Genomic DNA, 24,779 nt, shown 5'->3' with positions numbered 1-24,779 from the left:
TTTGAGCAGAAAATCAGCATATAAGCATCATTTCTGAAGGATCACGTGACGCTGAAGTCTTGCCATCACAGGATTCCATTTAAAAATGCATTGCCTGGTCAAAAAGAAGAACTGTTGCCGAACAACATGCTAAAAGACATGCCATATAACATGCCAAAAGTTAAGTGTGACATTTTTACAGTTTTATTAAATGATAAATACATACACTTTTGTCATGTGACAACATGCATACTATTGTTACATTTGTCGTACAATTTCCCACTGTTTCAACAGAGGGATGACATCAAAACCTGGAATAGTAATTCGCTTCTGGAGATTGAGATTTCCCAATGGGTTTTTATATGGGGTTTTTCAATTTATGAGTAAAATATTACATATAAAATATGTGGTAAACATACAGTAACTTGATGATTTTATGTTGTAGAGCAAAATGTTCAAGTATCAAGTAATGTTTACCACACAGACCTTATGAAACCCCATAATAAAAACCCATTGGAAAATCTCAATATACAGAAGCGAATTAATATTCCAGGTTTTGATGTCATCCCTCTATTGAAACGGTAGGACATCTCGAGGGAACCAACCAGTAGCGATTAATTGGTTTTTGTCATCCACATCACCCCTAGCACTCTATTAGACTTAAAAATAAAGTTCCCAAAAGGGTGTTTTCGCAAGCGATGCCATAAAGGACCATTTTGGGTTCCCCAAAGAACCTTTGAGAACATTAAGAACATTTTAATAATCTAAATAACCTTCCAGTAGAACATTCGTGCAATGGGACGTTTCCATGAATGTTAAATGTTCTTCAATAAATAATCGTCATTTTTTTTATTTAAAAAAAAATTGTACTCTCTAAAAAAGATGGTTCTTTAAAGGTTATTTTACACGTATTAACAGTTCTGGAACCATATCGTCCTGAAGAACCCTTATGCTGAAATGGTTCTTTGTGTTAGATTTTAGGGGTACTTTATTCCCGCTTTTTTGTTTTTCAAATCTGTAACTGTCAAAGCCGCCTCATTATTTTCTGGAGCTCTATACAACTACACAGACTGTCAACATACTCTAAACATGATTTGTTTCTTAAAATGTCTATAAATGATAACTTTAGTTATTTCGAAATAACTGGTTTCAATCATGTGTTTTTCTTTTTTTAGTTTAAGTGAACATTCCAAACACAGCCAATGAAAACACAAAAACAACCTGGCTTCATATAGAAAACCCTCCTTCTTTGTAGTGTCCTCTTCCCCCCCACCGTGTGGTTAATTAAGCCATTTTCTGTTGAATGGGCAATCCCGGGGAAGGATGGATGCTGGTTCGCTTTAAAACGCCACATAACTGGAAATTAAAGGGGAAAATCTAATGTGTCAGTGGGAAGTCTTCGGTGACGAAGACCCCCCATTGCAACTCCTCAGCTTGGACATGTTGTACAGACACATTGATTTGCTCTCGCCGTATCTGCCGAACAGTGGGAATGCATTTACACTAGGCCATGGATCTGCAGGGGTCAGGTCTAGACAAGCAGCCATGCAGACCTACATACATGTAAATCACACCTTCCATTATAGATTCTCTGGGTGATAATGCAACACACAACATATGTAAGCTCCATTTTATGGATATTTTCCATAACAGTGGGTAATACAATCTCAAATTTAAAGTGGTACATCTCAAACGAAACCATAACGGTTTTGTTTGAGATGCACCGCTTTAAATTTGAGATTGTATTTGCTTATCACCTGACACTTATCGCTCTCATGTGATTTTTGTTTAGGCAGGTGCATGTGTTAGTCATCTGACTTGCACATTTATTCATTGGTATAGACATAGCCGTTATACTGTAAAGTGGTAGCGATATTGCACATCCAGCAAATGTAAACACATTGTTTGCCAATGGCAAATATAGGCTACACTGGTAATTTGCATACAAATAGGAGGTCAAATTTGCATATCAGGTCTAAAAGCAGCCTATTATGACACTCAGTCGATGGGAAATGTCTCAGAATGAAATTACACTGATCATTTTCAGTGACTTCTGATACCAATAAAAAGAACTGCTTTTGAATTATATATCTGTTTGACTTCATTCACATACTCAATGTAATACTATATGACATGCCTTGTGTGCAAATGTGTTATTAGTAATTGCTTTGTGTGTAGGCTATGAATACTCTCTGAATTATCTCTGTGACTCAAAGGTAAGTAGCAGCATGTGCTTTGAATATAAAGTAAAAATATAATAAGTAAATAGCTTGGACTATAAGAGAGGCAACAACAACATAAAATAGTATTCTTTAAAATTTAGGGTCCAACTTTATATTGAAATATACTTAATTGTCCCTGATAGGGAAATTTGTAATGGACTCAATAGCCAGCATTTCGACTTAACCTGATACATTCAAAAATTACACAAAATATTCATACACACCATACATGTATAGATAGACATCGCACAAAATAGTTTTTAAACCTGTTTGGTTTATAACACAGAGTTCTAATACAGAGTAAAATATGGTAAGAGTTCATGTTCATAACACTTAAAATCCTTTTAGTCTCATTTAATGTACATAGGTCATACAGAGTCTGAATACTGGGATAATCTTACAGTCCAATCATTTTCATAGAGTTTGAACAATATATAGTATCTTTGATTTAGATTTTAGAGAAAGATTACCATACCAAGTGGACAAGCCATATCTGATAACACTTTCTAGTGCAGATTGATAAAAAAGGAACATAATTTTCCCTATCAACTCCATAAAACCACAATCTTCATAAAAAAAGATTATTAGGTGAAATATTAGGTGTCTTTAACTATGTACTAAATACAGTGAACATAATGTATACAGTACATCCATGTTTTTACATTGAAGTATTTTTTAAAAATGCATGTAAAATTAAATTCATGCAAAGCTGGATTTTTTTTTCTCTTTTTGTGTTCCATAAAGAAAAAAAATCACAGTTTAGAATGATAATGAATAATGAATAATGTCAGAATTTCAAATATCTCTTTAAGCACAGCAATTAACCCCAGGCTTCTCTGGGTGAACTGTCCGGTAATCAAACGTCTGATGTTTTTTTGATATGCATAAAATCATGCAGGCTTTTATATGCATACAAAATTAGACCAGATCTTATTTCTATAAGTAGCACTGTCTAACTATAATCCTGTAATCCTAAATAGCAACGCCCTAACACTAACCTTTACTTTAATGTTTTGCTCATTGAGTGCCATGAAGACAGAGTTAGCATTAGTGAAACGGGCTGTTTTCGGTTTTATTAACACGGGAAAAGGTGCTATTTGACTGCTGTAAAGAAATGAGTGATGGGTAGAGGAAGAAACAGAACTAATCTTTTCAACCATCTTACTCCAGCAAATAAACGAGGGCTGTGTTTATAATGGAAACACAATGGAATGGAAATTGTTTTTGTAGAATACTATTATCTCGGGATCGTGGCTTGTTTTGGATCTAAAAATAAAATGTGCTTATGGTGTAATCATGTGCAAAGCTGATAGTATAATTCCCCTAAAGAACGAAGAATCACTGCAGAAAACACAGGCTGCTCAATTAATCTCGTATTGTAATAACTAACTCTTGCATAACATCAAGGTTCAATAAAATATTGTAAGCTCCAGGTGCAACCGCCCCCGGTGTCTAACAATTATCATTGATTCTTCTTTCATGAAATCTATTTCTCAAGCTAATATTATGTCTGCATTACATATCATTATTTCATTGGACACTTTTTAATTATTCAACACCAACCTCGAAGTTTTCTGCATTCACTTCGGGGGTCTCATTAGCAATTGAAAGTTTTTCAAGTGAAAGTTTTATTTCATGACCCAGAAAACTACATTATATGTGTTACAATGTTTATCGCTTATGAGAGAGTGAGTGTGTTCCCCTTTTCCCATTATTCCTCTCCAGCAGTGATCAACACACAGACAGATGGACAGACAGAAGGATGGATGAAACCATGGATGAATGGATAGACAGAAGGATGGAGGGATAGATTTCTGTATAAATCAGAAAATGACTATTAATAAATTGTAAACGTTTATTTAATATGCGTCAGAACTTTCTTCGAACCTGACTTTTATGATAAATATCTCTTGTCCTGAGTACAGTTTTTTTCAGCTATATATCTTAATGAAATATTTGACACTTTTTGCCATTGACTTCCATAGTATTTGTTTTTTCCTACTATGGGAGTCAATGGCTAACGTCAACTGTTTGGTTACCAACATTCTTCAAAACAATCTTCTTTTGAGTTCAACAGAAGAGAGAAACTAACTCATACAGGGTTGGAACAACTTGAGGGTTAACTATCCCTTTAATGTGTAACGTGTGTGTTTTTTGGTATTCATAACATTTTGGTTAGGTTAAATATCTTTAAATGGCAGAAATATAAGATCAGATAGTGTGCAATTCCAAATTCAGCCACAGAAACAAATATCATAGGCCTACTTGATAGCAAATTAAAGTATTATTATTTGTGACATATTGTACCCCCGGTATCACAGACAAGGCTTAAGCCTAGCTAAAATGTTTGAGCTGTTTTAACTGAAAGCAACTTGCACTGACATTTCTTATGCTAGCCATTGTTTTGTCTCCAGATGCACACCACTAATGTTTTTTTTTCTTTTCTTTTTTTCTAAGGCATGTTTATAAAAGCTACTTAAATAGAACAAAGGCCTAATTCTGGCTTAACCAAGCCCTGTCTGTGAAACCAATCCTAAATTGCACACCCCAAAATAGCACACAATTGTGAGTATTATAAAAACAACAACAACAACCCAATATTGACATTTTAATTCATGGCTCTCTGATGACTTTGTGCTCTCTGGTGCTCTGAATGCTGTTAACGCCCTAATGTTGATCAAGTCTGGGAGAGAATTAAAGCGAATCATTTTGATGAAAGACTTTGGCTCAGGCATTTCTGAAAGATCAAACTAACATTTGAGATGCTGTGCAATGAAGTTGGTCCGCTGGTTAGTCCAATCACATCCACTGTTGAGGCAAAGCCACATAGGTTTTTTGTTGCGCATCGAGGGATTTATTCAGTAAATGTGTTTCCATAGTTAATGCGCATGTCTTCTTATCGGATAAAAAAATGATCCGCCTCAATTGAGCGCATAGTATATTTTTATGCAACAATTTTAGAATTTATACCTTGACGTTCCCAAAATATGCATAAAAACAGGTGAATGGAGATTGTGCCTTAAGAGGAAGGGGAAGTTATTTTGATTGAAGATTATGATTGCACATGAATTAAAAAATAAATAAATAATGATGTCATTTATCATTTATAATAAAAACTGAAATATTCATAAAAACGATTTCATGGTGACTTTAACATGGCGTAATCAGAAGACAAGACCTATTTATTTTCTTTCAAGTGTTTATTTTATTATTTATTTTTTACCCATGCTGTTTGTTTATTTATTTATTTATTTAACAAGACCCATTTTATTTATTTATTTTGTATTTATTTAAAAAAACAAAAACGTTTTTTTTATTTATTTTTACCCATGCTGTTTATTTATTCACTGGTTTATTGATGTATCCTCAGTTTATTTATTTGTTAGCATAAAAAATAAGTAGGATAAGGCTCATGGTTACCTTTAGAAACAGCACAACGTTATAGGCAAATATGTGAAATGTGTCCATACGTTGGTATTATAACAATAGTTAGCATATAGCGTGCTGAGTGTCCTGCAGTGGTCCATGACCAGATGTGTTCTGGCCCTTTAATAAAGTTGTGTGGCCCCGCTCTTTATGTTGGGATAACACTGCTGGAGGCTGCTCGGGAACTTTAGGAATGGCGCAACTCCATCCGGGCAAAATACTGATGCAAACGCCATCCACACATGTTCAGTGTCTTTAGTAAATGCTCGTTTGTTACGCGGATCATCGATAAAGTGGGTAACGTTAATTGTATAAAGACAGCGTGACTGCATGATTTGTGAGGGTTATTCAACAACACTTCGCCAAAGTTTTTGCCGCTAACCTTCTCGCCTCTCCATAATATACCAAAAGTAAGTGCAAAACAGGTTTGATATGAAATCGAAATCGTAATTTATACGTGTTTAACGTTTGATTTCGGTACATTTTCATGTTTTAAGAGTTTGCGATGAGTTTAAAAAGTGAAAGTGTTGCCATCAGAGCTAACCAGTTAGCCGTCTGAGTTCAGCAAGTCAACGGGACACTAACCACTCTCATCTCTAACTGTAATAATAAAACCAGCCCGAAAATTTATTTACATCGTTATTATTAGTGCACCGACTCTGTTTAACTTTCCCACCAGCTGTTGCTATTCAACGCACTGTATCTATCCATGCTGTTTTATTAAACAGTTAAGTAAACACTGCTTTATAGTTAGTAAACATCTGATTTTATTTGTTTTACTTACAGTATTTGTTTTTCTTTGTATAGGATCATGCCGTGTTTGAAGGAGTAAAGTTTGATGCAGAAAAGCAGTGTGTAGCCTGGCTGAAGATACACAAGCACACACACACACACACACCTGCTGCTGCTGGAGTTTGTTTAGGGACACATCTGGATTCATCATCCCCTTTCTGGATTCAAAATGAAAGTGACAGTGAGTTTTGGAAGGACTGGTGTTGTTGTCCCATGTAAGGAAGGATGGACAGTGCGAGATCTCATTCAGCAAGCCACCCAGAGATACAGAAAACTACTAGAGCAAGTGAGTAACACATTATATAAAGAGATGGGGGGAAACACCCCCCCCCCCAACACAAGATTTGCTTTATTTAATGAAACACAGAAGGAGATGAAGAGACCAAGTTTGAATGTGCTTAAATAAGATTTACGGAATACAGCAGAGTCCAAGGATAACCAAAAATGTATAATTCAAAATGCTTTACCATAATTATATATAAAAAAAAAATTTTTTTTTTAATGTTTTTGAAAGAAGGCTCTTATGCTCACTAAGGCTGCATTTAAAAAAACATAAAAAAATCTAAATTTGAAATATTATACAAATTTCAAATAACTTCTTTTCTACTTTAATATATTTTAAATCTGTTTTAAAATGTAATGTACTTTTCAGCATCATTACTCCAGTCTTCAGTGTCACATGATCCTTCAGAAATCATTCTAATATGATGATTTTGAACATTTCTTCTTATTATTCATTTTGCTGCTTAATATTTTTTTCTGGAAATTGTAATACATTTTTTTTTCTGAATAGAAAGTTAAAAAGAACAGTATTTATATATATATTTTAACAGTATTTTATTGTCAATTTTAATCAATTTAATGCATCCTTTCTGAATAGAAGTATTGATTTCTTTCAAAAAAGTCCAGCTTGTTCATTAAGCGGCCGTTTACACTACACCATTCTCAACTAAAAACGTAAAACTTTTTCTGCGATTTGGCAGTTTGGGGGCCTAAAAACACAATCTTTTTGAAAACGGGTTTCCCAAAATGCAAGTTTTTGAAAACAATACCGTTATCGTCTCCATGTAAACTACAAAAACGCAAATTTGTGAAAACAGTATCGTCATGCGCATGTGTATTACGTGTTCAGTCTATATGTAGTGTTTCTTTACAAAGCGACATCGCCAATTACTGGCTTGACATGGATAATGCAGTGCTTTTCGTGGATCTGTGTGAACTGGGATCATTTTGACAATGTCTGTACACAAAAAAAATAATAAAAATGTCTGTACACCGTATTTAGTACATCATTGTAGGGCTGCTCGATTATGGCAAAAACCATAATCACGATTATTTTGGTCAATATTGAAATCATTTAAGATTCATCATTCAGAGATAATTTATTTAAGACGATTATTGGTGGGTGATATGATCAAAGTCTTAATTCATGATATGAGTCATTTCAAATGTCAGTGAAATTTCACAGTTATTGATACTTCAGCAAAAACTAATACTAGGTTAATGTAAGAAAGCGAAAGCTCACCGATGTGAAGGTAAGAAAGTGCGCTGGATGGAATGCGTTTTACCTCGATTATCTTGTTTTCATAATCATTGTAAGACGAAATTGCACATAATAGCACAGCCCTACCATCATTGTCATGTAAACATACCCTAAAATGGGTAACCATATCGCAAGACTGAATAAAAAGAAAAGGCAAAGAATGACATGAGTTAATGATGACAGAAGATTCATTTTTGGGTGAACTAGTCCTTCAGGCCTAATGTGTTTTGTTTCACATCTTGTTCATCTTTATAAAGGTTAATAATAATTCTGAGATTTGCTAATTAAGCCCTACTTTAACAGTACAGCTCAAATCACTGTGGGATTACCACATGCTACATTATTGTAATTTTTAAGATTTGGTTTTACATTTAATTAGAGGATGATCAAAAATGCATGCTTTATCTTATGGGATTGAGTGAACTGTAAAGACCTCATTCATTAATTTCAAACCTGTTAGTCACGTGCTCTGAGCCTGATGGGAGCTGAAATGTCGATCCTTCACTCTTATTAATGTAAGATTTAAAAGGGTTCATAAGTGCCTTTCTCTGATGACGGGAATCATCAAAACTGATTTTATGAAGTCGGGTGCAGATGCGCCATGTCCAATTTTTTTTTCTATGTGATAAATGCAAATCAGAGTTAAAACGTGTCAGGCGTTCTCCCCCCTGAGCGCTGACCCTCTGCCCCCTCATCAGATATCTCCCTCATTGCTGCTTGAGCTTCATTATTTAAATAGTAGGCCTACATCAGTTTGAGTGGCACCCATTTTCGCCGGCTCCCACTATTCCCCCCTGGGCCGATGCGGACGTGGATTCGGCTCTCTCCCGGAGCATTAGGGTTTAGATGGGGCTCCTAATAAACAACAGGCTTTTCATCCTGCATCTCTCCAGGAGCCGCTGGGCCCAAATGAGCCCGTAGATTGCTGTGCGACTTCCTCGCCTTACAATTTACTGTCTTATTGCTTTGTCTTTAGAGTGGTCAATTTGACTGATGGGAGACGGTCTTCGCGTTTTGTACCGAAGCCGGTTTAGTGATCAAACCCGGGGTGGCGGTGGCCTCGTATTGCACCCTGTCGCGTAGCAGACCGTAATATCATGCGATGGATTTGGCAGGTCAGGGCTCTGACAAGAGATTGCCAGTTGGATCGAGGTATTGCTTGGTTTTAGTATGCAATCGATGTGTGAGGTCTTATCAGGCGTTTACTCTTAGGGGCCACTGCGTGTCGAGCTAAGCTCAGGCGAATTTTCGGGTGGGCACGTCCTTTCTCTCAGACATGTATATGTGCGTGCCTAGCCTTTATTTGTGTGTTTGTTATTCCCATCAGCTCAGTGTTATTGGCTGTTAGTCTCAGGGGAATAGACGCGTGGGCTAGTGACGCACACGAGGCCTCAGTGAGGATGGATGGAGCTGTTTGAGGAATCCTGATTGGCTGCTGTCTCTGGGGCCTCATTTATAGGCCAGGGTGAATGTCTGTTGTTTGGCCCCTGCAGAGTTTCTCTGATCTGGCCGTAGTCGGTCAGGGTCACAAAAAGATTTGCACGGTACTAAATATTAGGGCTGGGCATTGGCACAAATTTCACGATTCGATTAATATCCGATCTTGATTTTTTTTCATCCTCACGCGAAACCTGTTCGTGTGAATTCATATTAGAATGACTGGATTTCAACGGTGAAATTTCGCGGAGAAACTTTAAATGTGAAAGCACCTTGACATTACGCTCATTTTGTTGGTCTGGACTAGGGCTGGAACTACGTGTTGATGTGATCGTATACGTCAGTTACATAAATTAGTCAATTTGAGTGAAATGCGTTGACTCGTCGTGCTGTTTATGTTCCACATTGATGCCGGCTCCCTGCCATGCTAAAAATCAGCCTTTATTAAATATCTGGCCTGCGCTGACAGTAGTTGTAAAACTACATGGTTTTATGGACACCGCCATTCTTGATACTACTGTCACTATCATTACTGCTATAGTTGGTTAGTTAATTAGAGTGCAGTTTGAAAAAAACATTTCAGGATTCACACTGTAATTCTGCCATAGTAAACACCTTCCCTAATTAGGCCTACACAGCATAAACCTTATCTTTTGTGATAAATAACATCATTAGGTAAAAGCTAATGCATAGATTAGTTACGGTTATTATTTATTGGTTATAATTTATTGGTAAATTAACCCAAAGGATTAATCGTCTATTCAGAAAATAAACAAAAAAAGATTTGTTAGATTAATCGGGAAAAATAATCAATATATAGCCTAGAGATGTCACTATAATACTTATGAGTTCTAACTGTCCTTCACTGACTGACTACCTTTCGCAACTGTCTTGATAACTTGAGGTATGTAAAATCTTTGATGTGACTCCCATGAGTGCAGAATTGTGACGAATGTCGTTCTAGAGTGACGTAAATGTCTGAATTACGATATGACTGTTATGCTGCCTTCATGTGCTATGGAAAAGATGATATTTTCCACTTGTGAACTGGTATTTACCAGTGTGTTGTGTTCAAGTGCTTTTGTTGTCGTAATGTAGTACCCGCAAGGTCTGTGTCAGTAGAGTATCTTTTTTATCTTTACAAAAAAACAAAACAAAACAAAAAACCGTAAATGTGGTGCTATTCTGATTATTAAAACATAATTAATAATAAAAAATAAATAAAACAACATAAAATTATTAAATATGAACCAAAGAAATTGCGGCGAAGTTGAAAATTGAGTGTTAACGCATTATATTATAATTGTTAATGACACAACATTGTATAGGCAACAAAAACTATCCGCTAACAGTATTCACGACTCTTGCGTTGCTCTCCGCCATTTTGAAAAGGTCAAAGGTTATCTCATCTCGGCAACTCGTGCATCAAAATATTCTACTAGCTGCCCAGTGGAAAATACCACATGAGGGGGTGTTCATGTGCATTTTCCACGTCAGCTTTTACACGAAACATTTGACCTGCATCGAATTTATGGTGCCTTCACGTGCTATGGTAATTATGGTAAATACCAAAAGCCGACTTGGAAAATGCACATGAACACCCCCTCATGTGGTATTTTCCACTGGGCAACTCGTAGAATATTTTGATGCACGAGTTGCCGAGATGAGATAACCTTTGACCTTTTCAAAATGGCGGAGAGCAACGCAAGAGTCGTGAATACTGTTAGCGGATAGTTTTTTTAGCCTATACAATGTTGTGTCATTAACAATTATAATATAATGCGTTAACACTCAATTTTCAACTTCGCCGCAATTTCCTTGGTTCATATTTAATCATTTTATGTCGTTTTATTTTTTTTTAAATTATTAATTATGTTTTAATAATCAGAATAGCACCACATTTACGTTTTTTTGTTTTGTTTTGTTTTTTTGTAAAGATAAAAAAGATACTCTACTGACACAGACCTTGCGGGTACTACATTACGACAACAAAAGCACTTGAACACAACACACTGGTAAATACCAGTTCACAAGTGGAAAATATCATCTTTTCCATAGCACATGAAGGCAGCATTAGTACCACATATGGAAGTGGCCCAAATCAGAATTGAAAAGATCAGATTCCATGCCGTTCACAGTGTCATGACAAAAACAGATCTGAGTCACATATGGCCATAATGTTACCTGCATCCTGAACTGAGCCTTAGTTTATTCAAAAATACATTCAAATGTAATTTATCCAGATGGTAAATTACACCGATGATAATCATGTTTTTAATGTCTGAATTTGAAAAAAATATTTTAACCACACTGCTTTAGTGCTGATTAATAAACATTTGTCTGTTAAGCCGTGTGTCCACCAAAGCGTTTTTTAAATTGTTTTCAATGGGAGCGCCGCGTTTTTAAAACGCCATGAGCGTAACGAGGGGCTGAGCGTTTTTTTCACGCTGAAGCGCCGAGCGCTCTGTGCTTTTTACAGGTCGCCGAGAGTTGAAGAATGTTCAACTTTGGGTAAAACGCTGCACTCATCACTGTCACTTTTTACCCAGCCGTCCAATCACAGTGGAGGAGGGGCGGGACATATACCACACCGACCAACTGTCACAACATTCTTTCTGTACAACGACATCAACCAGCAGAGCTAACCGAACAAAATGGATGAAAAATAAATTTTTTGTATGAAACAAATTATCTGCGAACCCAGTTACAAGTAAACTATGCTGTGGATATTCTGTATCATAGCAACGGCGCGTCTCAACTGAAAAAACGCTGTGCTGCCAAAACGCTCTCAAGCGCCCAGAGCTAGGCGTTTTCAGCAGACCGTCTAGCGTTTTCAGCTTGCAAAAAACGCTTTGGTGGACCTTAAAGTCATGTGGTGCAACCAACATAACAAAAAGTCTCCTGAAATGTTCAAAGTGTAAGGAACACTTTTTTACTTAATGGTTACTCCACATGACTTTTTTTAGCATTTTTTTATTTAAACTTTTGTTATTTGTATAAAAGTTTTTCAAAACTATATGACACCAACATGATTACACATTTCTAAGAATATGGCAGATGAACTAGATTTTCTCTAGTCATGGACCATTATTGTAGCCTAAGATATTGATTTAGTATTGATATAAAAAGTACCAGTAGTTGATATTGCAACAAAGACAAAATTTTCGTTTTGATTTAAATAGCCAGAATAAAAGGAAGAGGGTCCATGCAAGCATACACACAATTTACACACTCTCACACAATGATGTATAATGGTATTGGCTTCATGTATAGTACTATGCAGCGCAGTAATATTAAGTTTACTTGTGTTCCGTTTATGATTGGAAGCGTTGTACCGCAGTATGGTTTGTCAGTACTGAGAAGGCGGTATAATCGATCTTTGTGATAGATTGTTTTCATTACTTGGTTCTTTTCCCTGTGAGACTGTATGATTCAGAGCTGCTGTTAACTAATGTCCTTCAGGTTTCCCTTGAAGTTTCATTAATAGAGTTAATAATCATAATGTTGCATTTATTCATGAATGCAGGGAGGCTTCACAAATCACGTCTCTGCGCTTACAGCACAAAATGCAGAACAAACGGAGCATTATGTTTGCAGGAATACTAACACCCTCATCAATCAGTGTGGTCTTTGAACCTTTCACGGACTTCACGGCTCTGCCACGCAATATGAAGCTTGAATTCAGTGCCAGTACAATTCAATATTTGCCAGGAAGTTTTGCTGAACACGCGTGGATGATTTGGGGTTGCTGTGTCTCATAGCTTACTCATTGATTGCCATAGACATGTAACAGACACGCTGAGCTTGCGTTGTTTTTTTGTAAAGGCACCTACATGCTGAAGAAAGCTCTGACGAAGTGTTTGATGGATAGAAATTCATAAGATCTGTTTTGAATCCAGTGGACAACATCACTTTTGCAAAACCTTGTTTTTGTACTTGTTAATACATTTATAGACGTTTTAATGAGACATTTGTATAATTAAATGGAAAAATCATATTTCAATCATATTTCAAGCAATTCAAAATGCACAATTAATCGAATTTGTAATCGGGATTAGAGTTACGGATGCCACAATTATGTAATCGTTCTAAGGCGCTATTACCCCCCAAAAAGTGCACTTACATTATTCTGTGTGCTTCTTTCTACAGCTTATCTTAAGGGTTTTTACCCATTGTTTTACTTTTACTTTTACTTTTAGTATAACATATAATACCATGCATATTTTTACTTTGGTTTGGTTTGGTTTCTTTATATATATATATATATATATATATTAGGGCTGTGAAAAGATTAATCGCATCCAAAACACACACATGCATGTATTTATTTAAGAAATATTTGCATGTATATACTGTATATATTTATATATAATTTATATTATGTAAATATAAATATTTGTATATATAAATAACACATTTTTCTTCCTCCAACTCAAACACTGGTGAGTGAAATCTAACAATTTATTTTCATCTGTTGTTTTTTTATTTTTTTTTATTGCAATAATAACAATAGTGGCATACAGAATCATACATAACACTTAAATCTATAAAAATCCACAATTCCGCATTTTGCATCCAAAAAATTAGTAAAACCTCAAAAATAAACATAGAAACTTTGGACCAAAATAATTTGGTATAATTACAACTAAATTACTTCCTCTTTACAAAAACTACATAACGGAGAAACCCCTTCTTTAAACTTACTGATAAAATCATTACATGGATAATATCTATTTATTATTTCTTCATCTCTGTTGTAGCAATTCACATTATGGCACACCTCCGTTCGGCACGCCCATTACTCTGACCTGCAGCTATCCCTGTCTCGATTTACTCGCATTGTAGAGGGTTGTGAGGTCACAAACTTTGTGAATTTTAGTGAATCCAGGAACTATTTTAATTTTAGAAGTAGTCATTTAAACCGTCTGTTAACTTATTTACAGAATACGTAAAGCCTAAAGGGACAAATTTTCTTTGTTCTTTTTTTTTTAACTACAGTATTTTTAAGGAAACTTCTGATGTCGAAACGGTTAGTGTGTCAACATTTAATTGTAAAGTGTTTAAGAGTCCAGTTTTTAATCAAAGCATGGCACTAAATGCACCCAGTCTGGGCTAAGCCTCAAATATTCAATGGCGCTAGTATGGTAAACTCATTCAAAGAAGCTACGAAACACTGCTTGTTTAGGAAAAGAATGTGTTTAATGATACATTTCAAGACCATTCCTGTTGGACTTTTGAATAGTCCACTGTAAGCACAAGAACGCCCCCAAAGAATGTTAACCTAATTATACAGAGCCTGACCAACTATGATGAATTGATAACCCAATGACTTTTCAGTTTTGAAATGTAGTTTTGCAAATTCCTTTCCTTTTGTTTCAGGACCCAGATGTCATATTAAACATCAAGTTGACAATTGCAAACGAACACAGTACTAAAATTGTATTTATTTGTACCTTGCAATACTTTTTGTACATGGTCACATGGCCTTTGACATCAGCAACAATACATAAGGGAACTGTTTGTGCTCCATTTTAAAAGTTGATAAGCCTAATTGTTTTCCATGGTTAAGTTGTTATTTACATTGAGCATTGTTTTCCCTCACTGTCCATGACCAGAACAGACCTGCCACCATTTTGGGTCATGACCCACCAGTTGCAGACCACTGCTCTACCAAATGTTTTCCCATTCACTTTGGCCTAGTTTTATGGACGGGATAATTGCGTGTTGGCTTTGTTGCACTGGAGGCTCTCAACTTGTCCAAATGCCTGTAAGTTAATTGAGGTTAAGCTGTAGCCTTGCTCTCTGCGTTTCATATTTGTGGACAGTTCGACCTCTTAGCTAGCTCTCACAGCTTGGAGCACAACTGCTTGGCTGTGAGTTATCTCACCCGTGATAGAGCGACGAGAAGTGTTGTTAATTACCAGATTTCCTTCTCCGCCATTGAAGTCTCAGTAGCTCACAGTCTTGTGTTTTTTTTTGTTATGCTAATCTGAAAATTTTTCCTGCAGCTGTGTAATTATGCATTTAATGCGTTTCAGGATTAAAGTGAACGAGAAATGCCCTAGATTTAGTTGCGCTAATCTTCAGCCTTTTAAACGGTGCCATACATCAGCTATCACTTGAAAAGAGTGTGGTTACCACTTTGAGGATTTGCTGTCTAATTTCTGCCGCATGCATACTACGGCCCTCCGCTTTCTGTATTGCTTTGTGTTTTGTTATATTCAACGAGGTGTTTTCCATTGACCCGGACATGTCGGTTTCCAGCGAGAAGAAAAGACGCCTGTGATCTTCAGCCAGCGCTCTCAAGAATGTTCCGGACTAAGAAATGTGCTTGAGTTGTAGGTCCTACGTATTTAGCATGTCTGGAAGCCTTTGTTCAGAGGCAGTAAATAGTTTGAGAGCGAGCGAGGGGGGGGAGGGGGAGAGAAGAGAAAGTAGAGGAAGTGCTTGGGAGTCACTCAGGAAGTTATCAGGCCATTGAAAAGGGACACTTAATTACCCAGGCAGACGTAGGCCGGTGTTGTGCTGCTGTTTTTTCATTAAGCTCAGGAATGCCAGATGCACGAGTGCTGAGTTGGCTGCCAAAGCAGCTGATAACATGGAAAGACTGGACTTGTGCCAGCAAGAAAACAATTAGCATGCCTCGCCTCAGAGACAGAGTCGGTTAGCATCTGCTCTCAATGAGAAGCAACCCATGCTAGGTGCGTGGTTTGTGATGGAAACTACCTCTGGACATCAAGATGTCCTTGTGAAGTACCTCCTTTCAGCCTTCAGCGATTCAGGTGGTTTTGGCTGCACATCTCGCTCTCAGAACCCAAAAGTGCTATTTTCTGTGGATCCACATCCGCCATTGTGGTTTTATTTGTCTGTAGTCATTGTTTTCTGTGACAGTTGGAGGGATAGTGCTCTCTTTGAAGACATTTCTTGGAATAAACCAAATAAACAATGTGTAATTAGGCTGGTAAAGTAAGCCTGTGTTTGGGTTTCATTTTAGCGTTTGTTGTTATGGTTAGGATTGGGTTTTTGTGCCTTGCTTTTTGAACCTGATTTTTTTTTTGTATAAGCATATGCTATCACATAGACGTGTTATTTTGCGTCCACAACGTGTCTCTACTAGGGACAATTGCTACGTCCGAAATTGAATACTTCCCTTCAATATGGTATGCGAAAAACAGTACGCCAACAGAGCATTATGACCGGATGCATAGTATGCGAAAGACTGTAAGCGAAAAGTACCCGGATTACATACTACTTCCGACGAGATTCAATGGACTCTTTACTGTCCCATGAGGCCACGGGAGAGGATTTATGAATGGCAGTGAAGCGCAACTGATGCTGGTAGGTCACGCGACAGTGATAACGTCATGACGCATGTAGTACGTCCAAATTTCATTCATACTACCCACATTTATACTATATATAGAACATACTTTTTTAATGGTTCAAATTCAAATGTTGTACCTACTCAGACAGTATACGATTTTGGATGCAGCAAATCACTGAAAATATACTAGTAATACACTATTTGGGAGTAATATACGTTCGGAGTAATACCTGAAACCAGAAGAAGGCCTTCCTTAAGATAGTCAACTATTAATTTAGCCAACCCACCGACTAGTCAACTTGTTTTGCACATCTCTAGTATCCACATACTTTTGGCCATTTCTTGTGTATTGTGGACCAGTCTTGTGGGATGGAAGGGTATGTGTGTGTGTATTTGATAGTGAAATTGTGTGCATGTCCATCTACGGTGTATTAATGTGGGTTGGTTTCCTGATTATTGCATTAGTGCTGCTGATATTTATCAAACACAATGCTGCAATAGGACTCGGGAATCCAGACACACTGTCTGATCAGGACTCTTCCTTTTATTTCTTAGACTCATTTAAGTACTGATTACCCACATTCATGGCCCTTCACATTGGCCTCTGTGCCCTGGAAAATATTAATTTCAATTGTGCCACCTTATAAAAAGTATCTTATTCCATTCAGGCTATATTACGGTCCATAACAGAAAATGAGGTGTGGGTCAGAAAATGGTATGTTTATTAAATTCAATTCACAGCAAAATTGGTATTTTCATATTTGACCAGAATGTGCAAGAATGCGGTGCGGAGGTGGAAGATCTTTCTCGGAGATGGACAACGTCTTATTGCATCATTATCATCACCATCATGATCATCATTACTGTTTATGAGTCTGGTAATGATGTTAGGCTTGGTAATGGACCCTGCACCAACAAAAGCAATCATAGAAATACGGCAGGAACCCCACTGCTCACCGTCATCAGGGTAAAAATGGCAAAATGTTCCAGAGATTTCCATCGTTTCATTACAGCGTAGCCTCGCTATCTCTCGCTACACACGTATCCTCATTCAATGTTCTCATAGCTGGGAATAGGCCTTAATGTGGCATGTAATACAGCATTATTCCCATAGACTGGCACACTGTCGCCCTTTGTTGAATGCCAGAAACTGCCAGGCTCATGGCCTTCATCTCACCCTCATTCACCCTGCCTCGCTGCTAGCATTCAAAAGCTCAGGGCTCATTTAGGTGAAATCATGATTAAACAGGTGCGTTGACTGTCAAATGTCATTTTGCTCATGGTTTGTGTGAGATGAGATCATATGAGATCCAGTGTCATGGTTTTATTGTTTAAATGAAATACAAGCTTTTTGTGATGCATTGGGGGTTCTTTAGTATTCTAAGATGACACCGCTGCCATAGAAGAGACATCAGAATAAGGAACAAGTCTCAGTCGGCTTAAATAGTATGTATGGTGGTGATAAAATCTGGAATTTTAGAAAACTGACTTAGTAAACCTCTAAATGCCTAAGGGGACATCATTGTAAAGATGGAGAAGATAATACATGTGTTTGTGCCATTTGTTTTATTGCTGGAGTATTGTTTTGTCATGCTATGTATGAAAAATGACTTTCTTGTTATTTCTATGTTTTTCTTTTGTCTTTTTTAGTAAAAATATCGGAACATTCTGAGCAGCAAAACTGCATAAATTATTAACACAGAAAATCTGTCTGGAATATAATTGCATTTTTTTCTTGTTGCATTGCCATTTTTGTTTATGCTTAAAGTGTGAGCAAAAATTTCCATTGCAACAAGAGAAAATACTTTTTTTTGGATTAATCTCATGCAGAGAGTGTCTTGTTTAAAATATACTTCTATGCAACTAATGACTCTTGTTGTGAAAAAATTCTTAAAAAGAACAGACACAGACAAAACTCAAAACTCAAATAAATCAAAATTTAAACCCCCATAACAAATGTCACAGCAGTGATATAAAGTATAAATCTTTTCAAAAAGTGATTGTTACGTGATATGCTCTTCTTTGTGCTGCATTTATTTAAGTGAAGGTTTCACTTCTCAAACTTATTCAAATGTTCTTGAGACTGTGAACTTGTTAATTAGACTGCTGTTTCACAGCAACAATACTGAAGCATACCTTTATTTAGATAATGATTATAACAGGGGTGTTGAGGCATAATGTTTCCAAGAAATTTGGTCAATATTTGCTCACTTGTTAGTTAGCCTATGTATTTGAAGAGAGTTGAAACAAAAGTATGCTAACCTTTCACCTGATCAGTTCAAATTATTCGCAAAATATATTTGCATTCTCATTCTTGAGAGCATTTGCCCCTGAGAGCAAAAGGAGTCAATTGAACATATTATAAATACCTGCAATTAGTGCATCCGCCATTTGGCTTTGAGCCATCATATCATGCCAGTAATGGCCAATCGTTTGCCTTTTTAGGGCAACATTGATTGGAGCTGTAGGTTTGGCCTCTCTACTATCCAAGAGATCTAGTTTTCTTTATCTCCATTATGTTAAAGATATTATATATTTATCTAAGTCATGTTTGTGCTCATGTATGTCAGTATGTACTGAGAGAAGGTCAAATCTGGTGACTGTTTTTCTGTAGTGCTGAGTGATTTGGCTTTTAAATGAACATTGTGTAAATGTATGACTCATACACACAATCTCAGTTTGTCTGTTGAGAGCTGACAGCTCTGCCGTCCTGCAACAGCCAAGTTAAACAGGATAGGCCCATATCAAAGTCATGTTTCACTCCATCAATGAAGTTTTACAGTTACTCCAAGCCAAGGCAAACACGGTTTAAGCACAACATACCTCCCACTACTATTTCCTGTACTTTTCTACATGGCATTGCCTGAAATCAATCAACTCTAAGTTGTTTTGTGTTAAGTGAGCCCGCAGCATGAATGCAGCCAAAAAGTGAGATGTAATGACATAAGATCAAGCGCAAGAAGGAATTAAGCCATTTGTTGCGCAGATGTCTTCTTTATTCTTCACTTCTTGGCATAAGCTTAAGTTGACATTTGGAGCTCAGATTTGAGTAATGTCACACCAGTCTCTGGGACCTGGTAGAACAGGTTGTGAACTCACAAGGGTTTGATGATAAGTGGATGGTGTTCTGCTTTGTGTTTTGTCAGCATTAATCAGAAAAGTCCATTGGGCTCATGATAGAGCCTTGTGGCACTCCCCTTGTAGAACTCCAGCTGTAGAGGAGTTGTGTGGGAAGACTAGCACTATAACAATGAAAGACGACCCGTGCTGCTTGTTCATCAGAGTGTCCTGATACACACTGCTCTGATGTGAGCTCAGACACACAAGAGTATTGTTAGCCCTGATGGGCAGACTCAAGCCATTGCATTTATAGAACATAGTAACAGTTTAGACTTCACTGTGGGAAACCTGGTTAACTGATAAGTCTGAGGTCAATACACATGTTGTATTGCTGATAATTCACACTGATGCTTTGTTTTATAGGAGGGAGATTTCCTGGTACGAACCCACCATGTTGAATACTGTGACGGGGGTATTCTTGACCCTGATGATGTGCTAACAGACCTGGTGGAGGACAAGGACAAGGTAAGGCTCAAGGAAACAGTCGGGTATTAATATTGGCATAAAGTAAACATTAAGGTCCTAAACCTAATTCAATGTTTCCTATATAATTCAGGGAGTTCTTCCTCCACCCACCTAAATTACAAAATTATGGGCTAGCTGTTCTTAACTACAAACAAAAATACTGTTTTGTAACATTTTAATGTTTTTTAGATTAGTTTGGTAAGTGAATGGTATTTTAATTCAGTATCCACTTGTGAACTCAAGGAATAATTTGCAAGAATGATTTGATATGAAAACTCGTAACTGGTTAATAAGAGCTATTCTTGTGAATATAATTGCAGTGTTCACGATGTATGTTATTTTTTATCTTGTGGCCAGACACTTTAGAAGATGTGTTGTGTTTTATTTCATGGTACCCTGTTCATAAATTCATTAAGAAATCTGCCAAATGGAAGTTTTTCTTTGGCTTTGTTCTTGTGTTCAAGTAGTTGTTTGATCCAATGGTATAATAAAACTATGAAGCATTAGCAAGAATGCATTTTGCTTTTTATAGTTCGTCCCATTCAATGGTAAAGTCAGTAATTCCAGAGCAACAAAACGGCAGAGGAAAGAACACCAGAACACATTTACTCTTGCAAATGTGAGAAGATTTGTCGAGAAGTTGTGAGAAAATGTGAGAATTTATGGAAAACAATTTATGGAATATGAAAAACCACAGGTAAGGTTGTAATGCCATATGTGATAAATATATGTGCTGTGAAAAAAGCAGAAAATATTAAATATACCATTACTATATGTAAAGTACTTTTTTTAATGGAATTTATGAATTGTAAACCATAATGTATTTATATCATTTTATGGACATTCTCTGTTTATAATGGGAACCGAGCATACGGTTCACCGTTTCATAGAAAGCACATCGTTGACATTTGCTTGAGAGGAGGCCATTTAGACCACCCTCTCTCAGGAAAGAGTGGTCTCTTCAATGAGCCCTCGGGTATTCTGTTTGTCCTTTCTCTATATGGAGGTTATTATATTGAGCTGTGTGGCCGCTCCTAACTCGATAACACAAAAGGGCATTTGCCTCCTAATTGAATTCTCTCAGACATCAGATGCAAAGCTTTTGATTTCTGCACACTAATTAATAGAAGTGAAGGCACAAGGCATTATAGGTGGCACGCTCTCTCTCTCTGAGCAAGATGATTTCTGGGATAGCGCTTTATAATCAAAGTGTGGAAGTGTTTTATAGGCTTTAGCCACAGGGAATGCAGCCCATTTCTGAGGAATAATTTGCATATGAAAGATGAAAAATTGTCATGATTTAAAGATTATGAGTGGGACTATTAACTTAGAGGATAGTGCCTAATGTTTCAGCATTCATACCCTCTATAATTGGACCTAACTATGTCTATAAAAACAATACTATTTTGGTACCATATTTTGATTAAGGCTGTTAATTCAATGCGTTAATTTAATACAGTTGAGGATTAAAAAGTATTATTACATGGCTTGGTTGAATTCCAATGTAGAATGCGGTCCGTTATTTCTTGATAACAGACCGCTGTGAAGTATAACACACCGTTGCCATGAAAAACAGAGCGTTGCTATGGACGCGGAACGGACTATTTTCTTTAGCGGAAGCAATACAATCGTTTTTAAATCAATAAACTCCTTTTTAAATCAATATTTTGTGTCAAATTATTTATTTATTTTATAGGTAGCCATGTAATAAGCGGGATAATGTATAGTGAGGCGGTTGTTATAGCGAATAACAACCCCTTCAGGCTGATTCAAGACACTGATTCCCGTTCAGCCTGTCGGGGTTGTTATTCGCTATAACAACCGCCTCGCTATACATTATCCCTTACATATTTTATAAAAAAACGAATGCATTTAATTATGCCTCCTGACCTGTATGCTACAAGAAACATGCTTCTTCAAACCACTCTTACAGAGAGCAGGCAGCACAGAATAATGAGCTGTTCACATATTAAGGTTTGATAATAAGGACACAAGACAGTTGACAGGTTGACCAATATAGATTTCTTAATGGCCGGTCAAAAATGGCTGGTGCCGGTGCAGACAAAGTAACCCTAATTTTACATACACCACAGTAAAGATGACGTGAATATGGAATAATGGCCAACTGGATATTGCCAAAGTCTCTTTACGACAAGTAATTTCACTTGGCAGCCATCTTTGAAACACGTCTCAGGCAGCTATTTCAGTCATGCAAGTGCAGCTCTTTGAATGGGGAAACATCAGATCCTCCAAAGCTGCTCACCAAGCTTACTAATACATTTCATATTAGAAATCACCAATGAAATCTGACAACAACTGTCTTATAAATTGTTTTTTTTTTTGCTGAATTTTGTTCAGAATTTGCTGAATGCTGATAGTAGGTGAGAAGTTTGCCTTTCCATTACTAATGATATAAAAGCAAATGCTATAAAATAGTTTGCCTTTCTTTTACTAATAATATAAAAACAAATACTATAATACTTTTTCGTATACTGTTTACTTTCTTTCGTCACATCAGCTAAACAAAAAAAACTTTGAAAAATGCCAAATATCGGCCGATATATTGGCCTTGGTGATATATCGGTTGACCACTTGACAGAATTGTAAAAGGCAATCTAATAACATATTAGACAGAACTGTTAAACAGAGACTGTAAAGTAATGAAGATGGAGACGGGAAGCTTTGTGTATTCAGGTGCTGGCGTTCTCAGTGCTGTCAAAATTAAAGTCCCGTTTCCGACACATTGACCAAACAAAAAAACTTAACGGACGATGTCGATATTTGAAAAATGCAATATCGGCAGATATATTTGCCTTGGTGATATATCGGTTGACCACTAGACAGAATTGTCAAAGGCCTAATCGGACCAGTGCTGCATTATGAAAGTAGAATCATAGAATATGCACAGTTTTTAAGTCTTGCCAATTTAAGCATTAAAGCAATTTTAAAGCAGAAGAAGATGTGAAAGGGAACTCATTTTTGTATTCACTCACTGCATGATTTTGGTTTTCTGAGTGCAGTTTGTGTAACCAAGGTTACTAATGCTCATCAAACCTATGAAGAAGAAAAAAGAAAAGATTAAGATTTACATATAAATATTTTAATGTTTAAGATATTAAATATTGCTGAAGAAACAACAGTAAATGTAACGAACTAGAAAAATAAACAAGTTGAACAATTCGGATTAGCTCCGCCCTTAGTGGGTTGGGTCATTACTAGCGCGGGTTAGAGAAGTGAGAGTCTCGTCACGGAAAAAAGTGACGCTGGAGCAGTGACGCACGTCATTTGCAGATGTAAAGTTAAGAAAGTAAGTGAGAAAAACTAGATTAATAACTGAAACCAGGACAATATTGACATCATTGACAGGAAAGAATTGTTTAAATAGTTGTCATTGCATTCATATTGAATCCAAGGATTAAGCGAGAAGTTGAGCTGATTCATCCATTGAAAACTGCGTGAAACAGATTTTCCTTGATTCATCAGAGATTATTCCTGATCATAATCAATTTATTCTTGGTTGGGTTGAACAACTTGCTTGGTTGTTGTTCTCTGTCCCTCGATATCGCTCTTTGAAATTGAATGTGGAGGTTCTTGGAGTTCTGAGTTAGAAATGTTTCTGCCATCAACGAGAAGTGCTCAACATTGGTGGAAACTGGCGGGCCAAGCTGGTTTTTCCTGAACTTGGACAACATTTCTTGTTTCATCGAAGTGGTAGGACCATACATTTTTCCCCCTTCCTTGGACGTTATTCGCAACTGTGAACAGGAACCATTTTTTTTATCCCCTTTCATCTTGGAGTTGCATATCTCCAATTCTTTAACTGAACATTGAAACAGGACGGACACTAAACTTAGCTAAATTTCTGTTTATTTCCATCAAGTACAGTTAATTGAAAGGAACTCTGATTTAGTGTGCCATTGGACATTTTACCTGAAATTCACTGTCCCAATTGTTGTATTTTTTGTTTGGTTTTCCATCTTTTATTGAAATTGTTCTGAAAAGAGAGAATACAGAATACTTAGAGAATACAGAGAGAATACTTACCATTTCAACTAAGATCCTGTCTTCTGTGATTATTTCCCTTGTTTTGCTGCAACGCTGGCTCAAGAGCGAACGTAGTCTTCTGATCTGGTCCAATACATTAGAAAGTGGTTTACCATCAGACTGTAGGACGTGTGCTACATTTGCACATATCCAGACAGTCTGCGGTTACTGAATTGAGTTTTCTTTTGCATTTTATCTCACTTGAACAGACAAATACACACAAAATTGTTAAATGCCCGTTTTGGCGAGTATTCTCGTAAACTTTGTTGGCTATATCTTAAAGTGTTATGTTTTGTCTTTACAGTATTGTCTTGATAGGTTCATATACCTGCTGCTGTCGATATGTCAATACTGAAATCTCTCAAATGATTCTAATACTCCTTTCTGCAGTATCACAGATACCAGCTGCACTTTCTTGCTCTCCTCT

General features: G+C 36.7%; 1 protein-coding gene across 3 annotated transcripts in view; it reads left to right on the top strand.

Annotated features, from left to right (window-relative positions):
- The first annotated feature begins 5,751 nt into the window (after positions 1–5,751).
- Positions 5,752–24,779, top strand: part of pard3bb (par-3 family cell polarity regulator beta b) — a 316,476-nt gene continuing 297,448 nt past the window's right edge. For 2 of the 3 annotated variants that reach the window (XM_079882104.1, XM_079882103.1), the window contains exons 1-3: positions 5,752–6,037; positions 6,435–6,705; positions 20,207–20,308. In XM_079882104.1, the coding sequence (XP_079738230.1) occupies positions 6,589–6,705; positions 20,207–20,308 (219 nt within the window). In that variant the 5' untranslated portion in view covers positions 5,752–6,037; positions 6,435–6,588. The remainder of the gene's footprint in view (positions 6,038–6,434; positions 6,706–20,206; positions 20,309–24,779) is intronic. The other variant, XM_079882105.1, reaches the window with a different exon arrangement.

Source organism: Squalius cephalus, assembly GCF_949319135.1.
Source record: "Squalius cephalus genome assembly, chromosome: 9".
In the NCBI taxonomy this organism is placed as follows: Eukaryota; Metazoa; Chordata; class Actinopteri; order Cypriniformes; family Leuciscidae; genus Squalius; species Squalius cephalus.
This window is presented reverse-complemented; position numbering and strand designations above follow the sequence as displayed.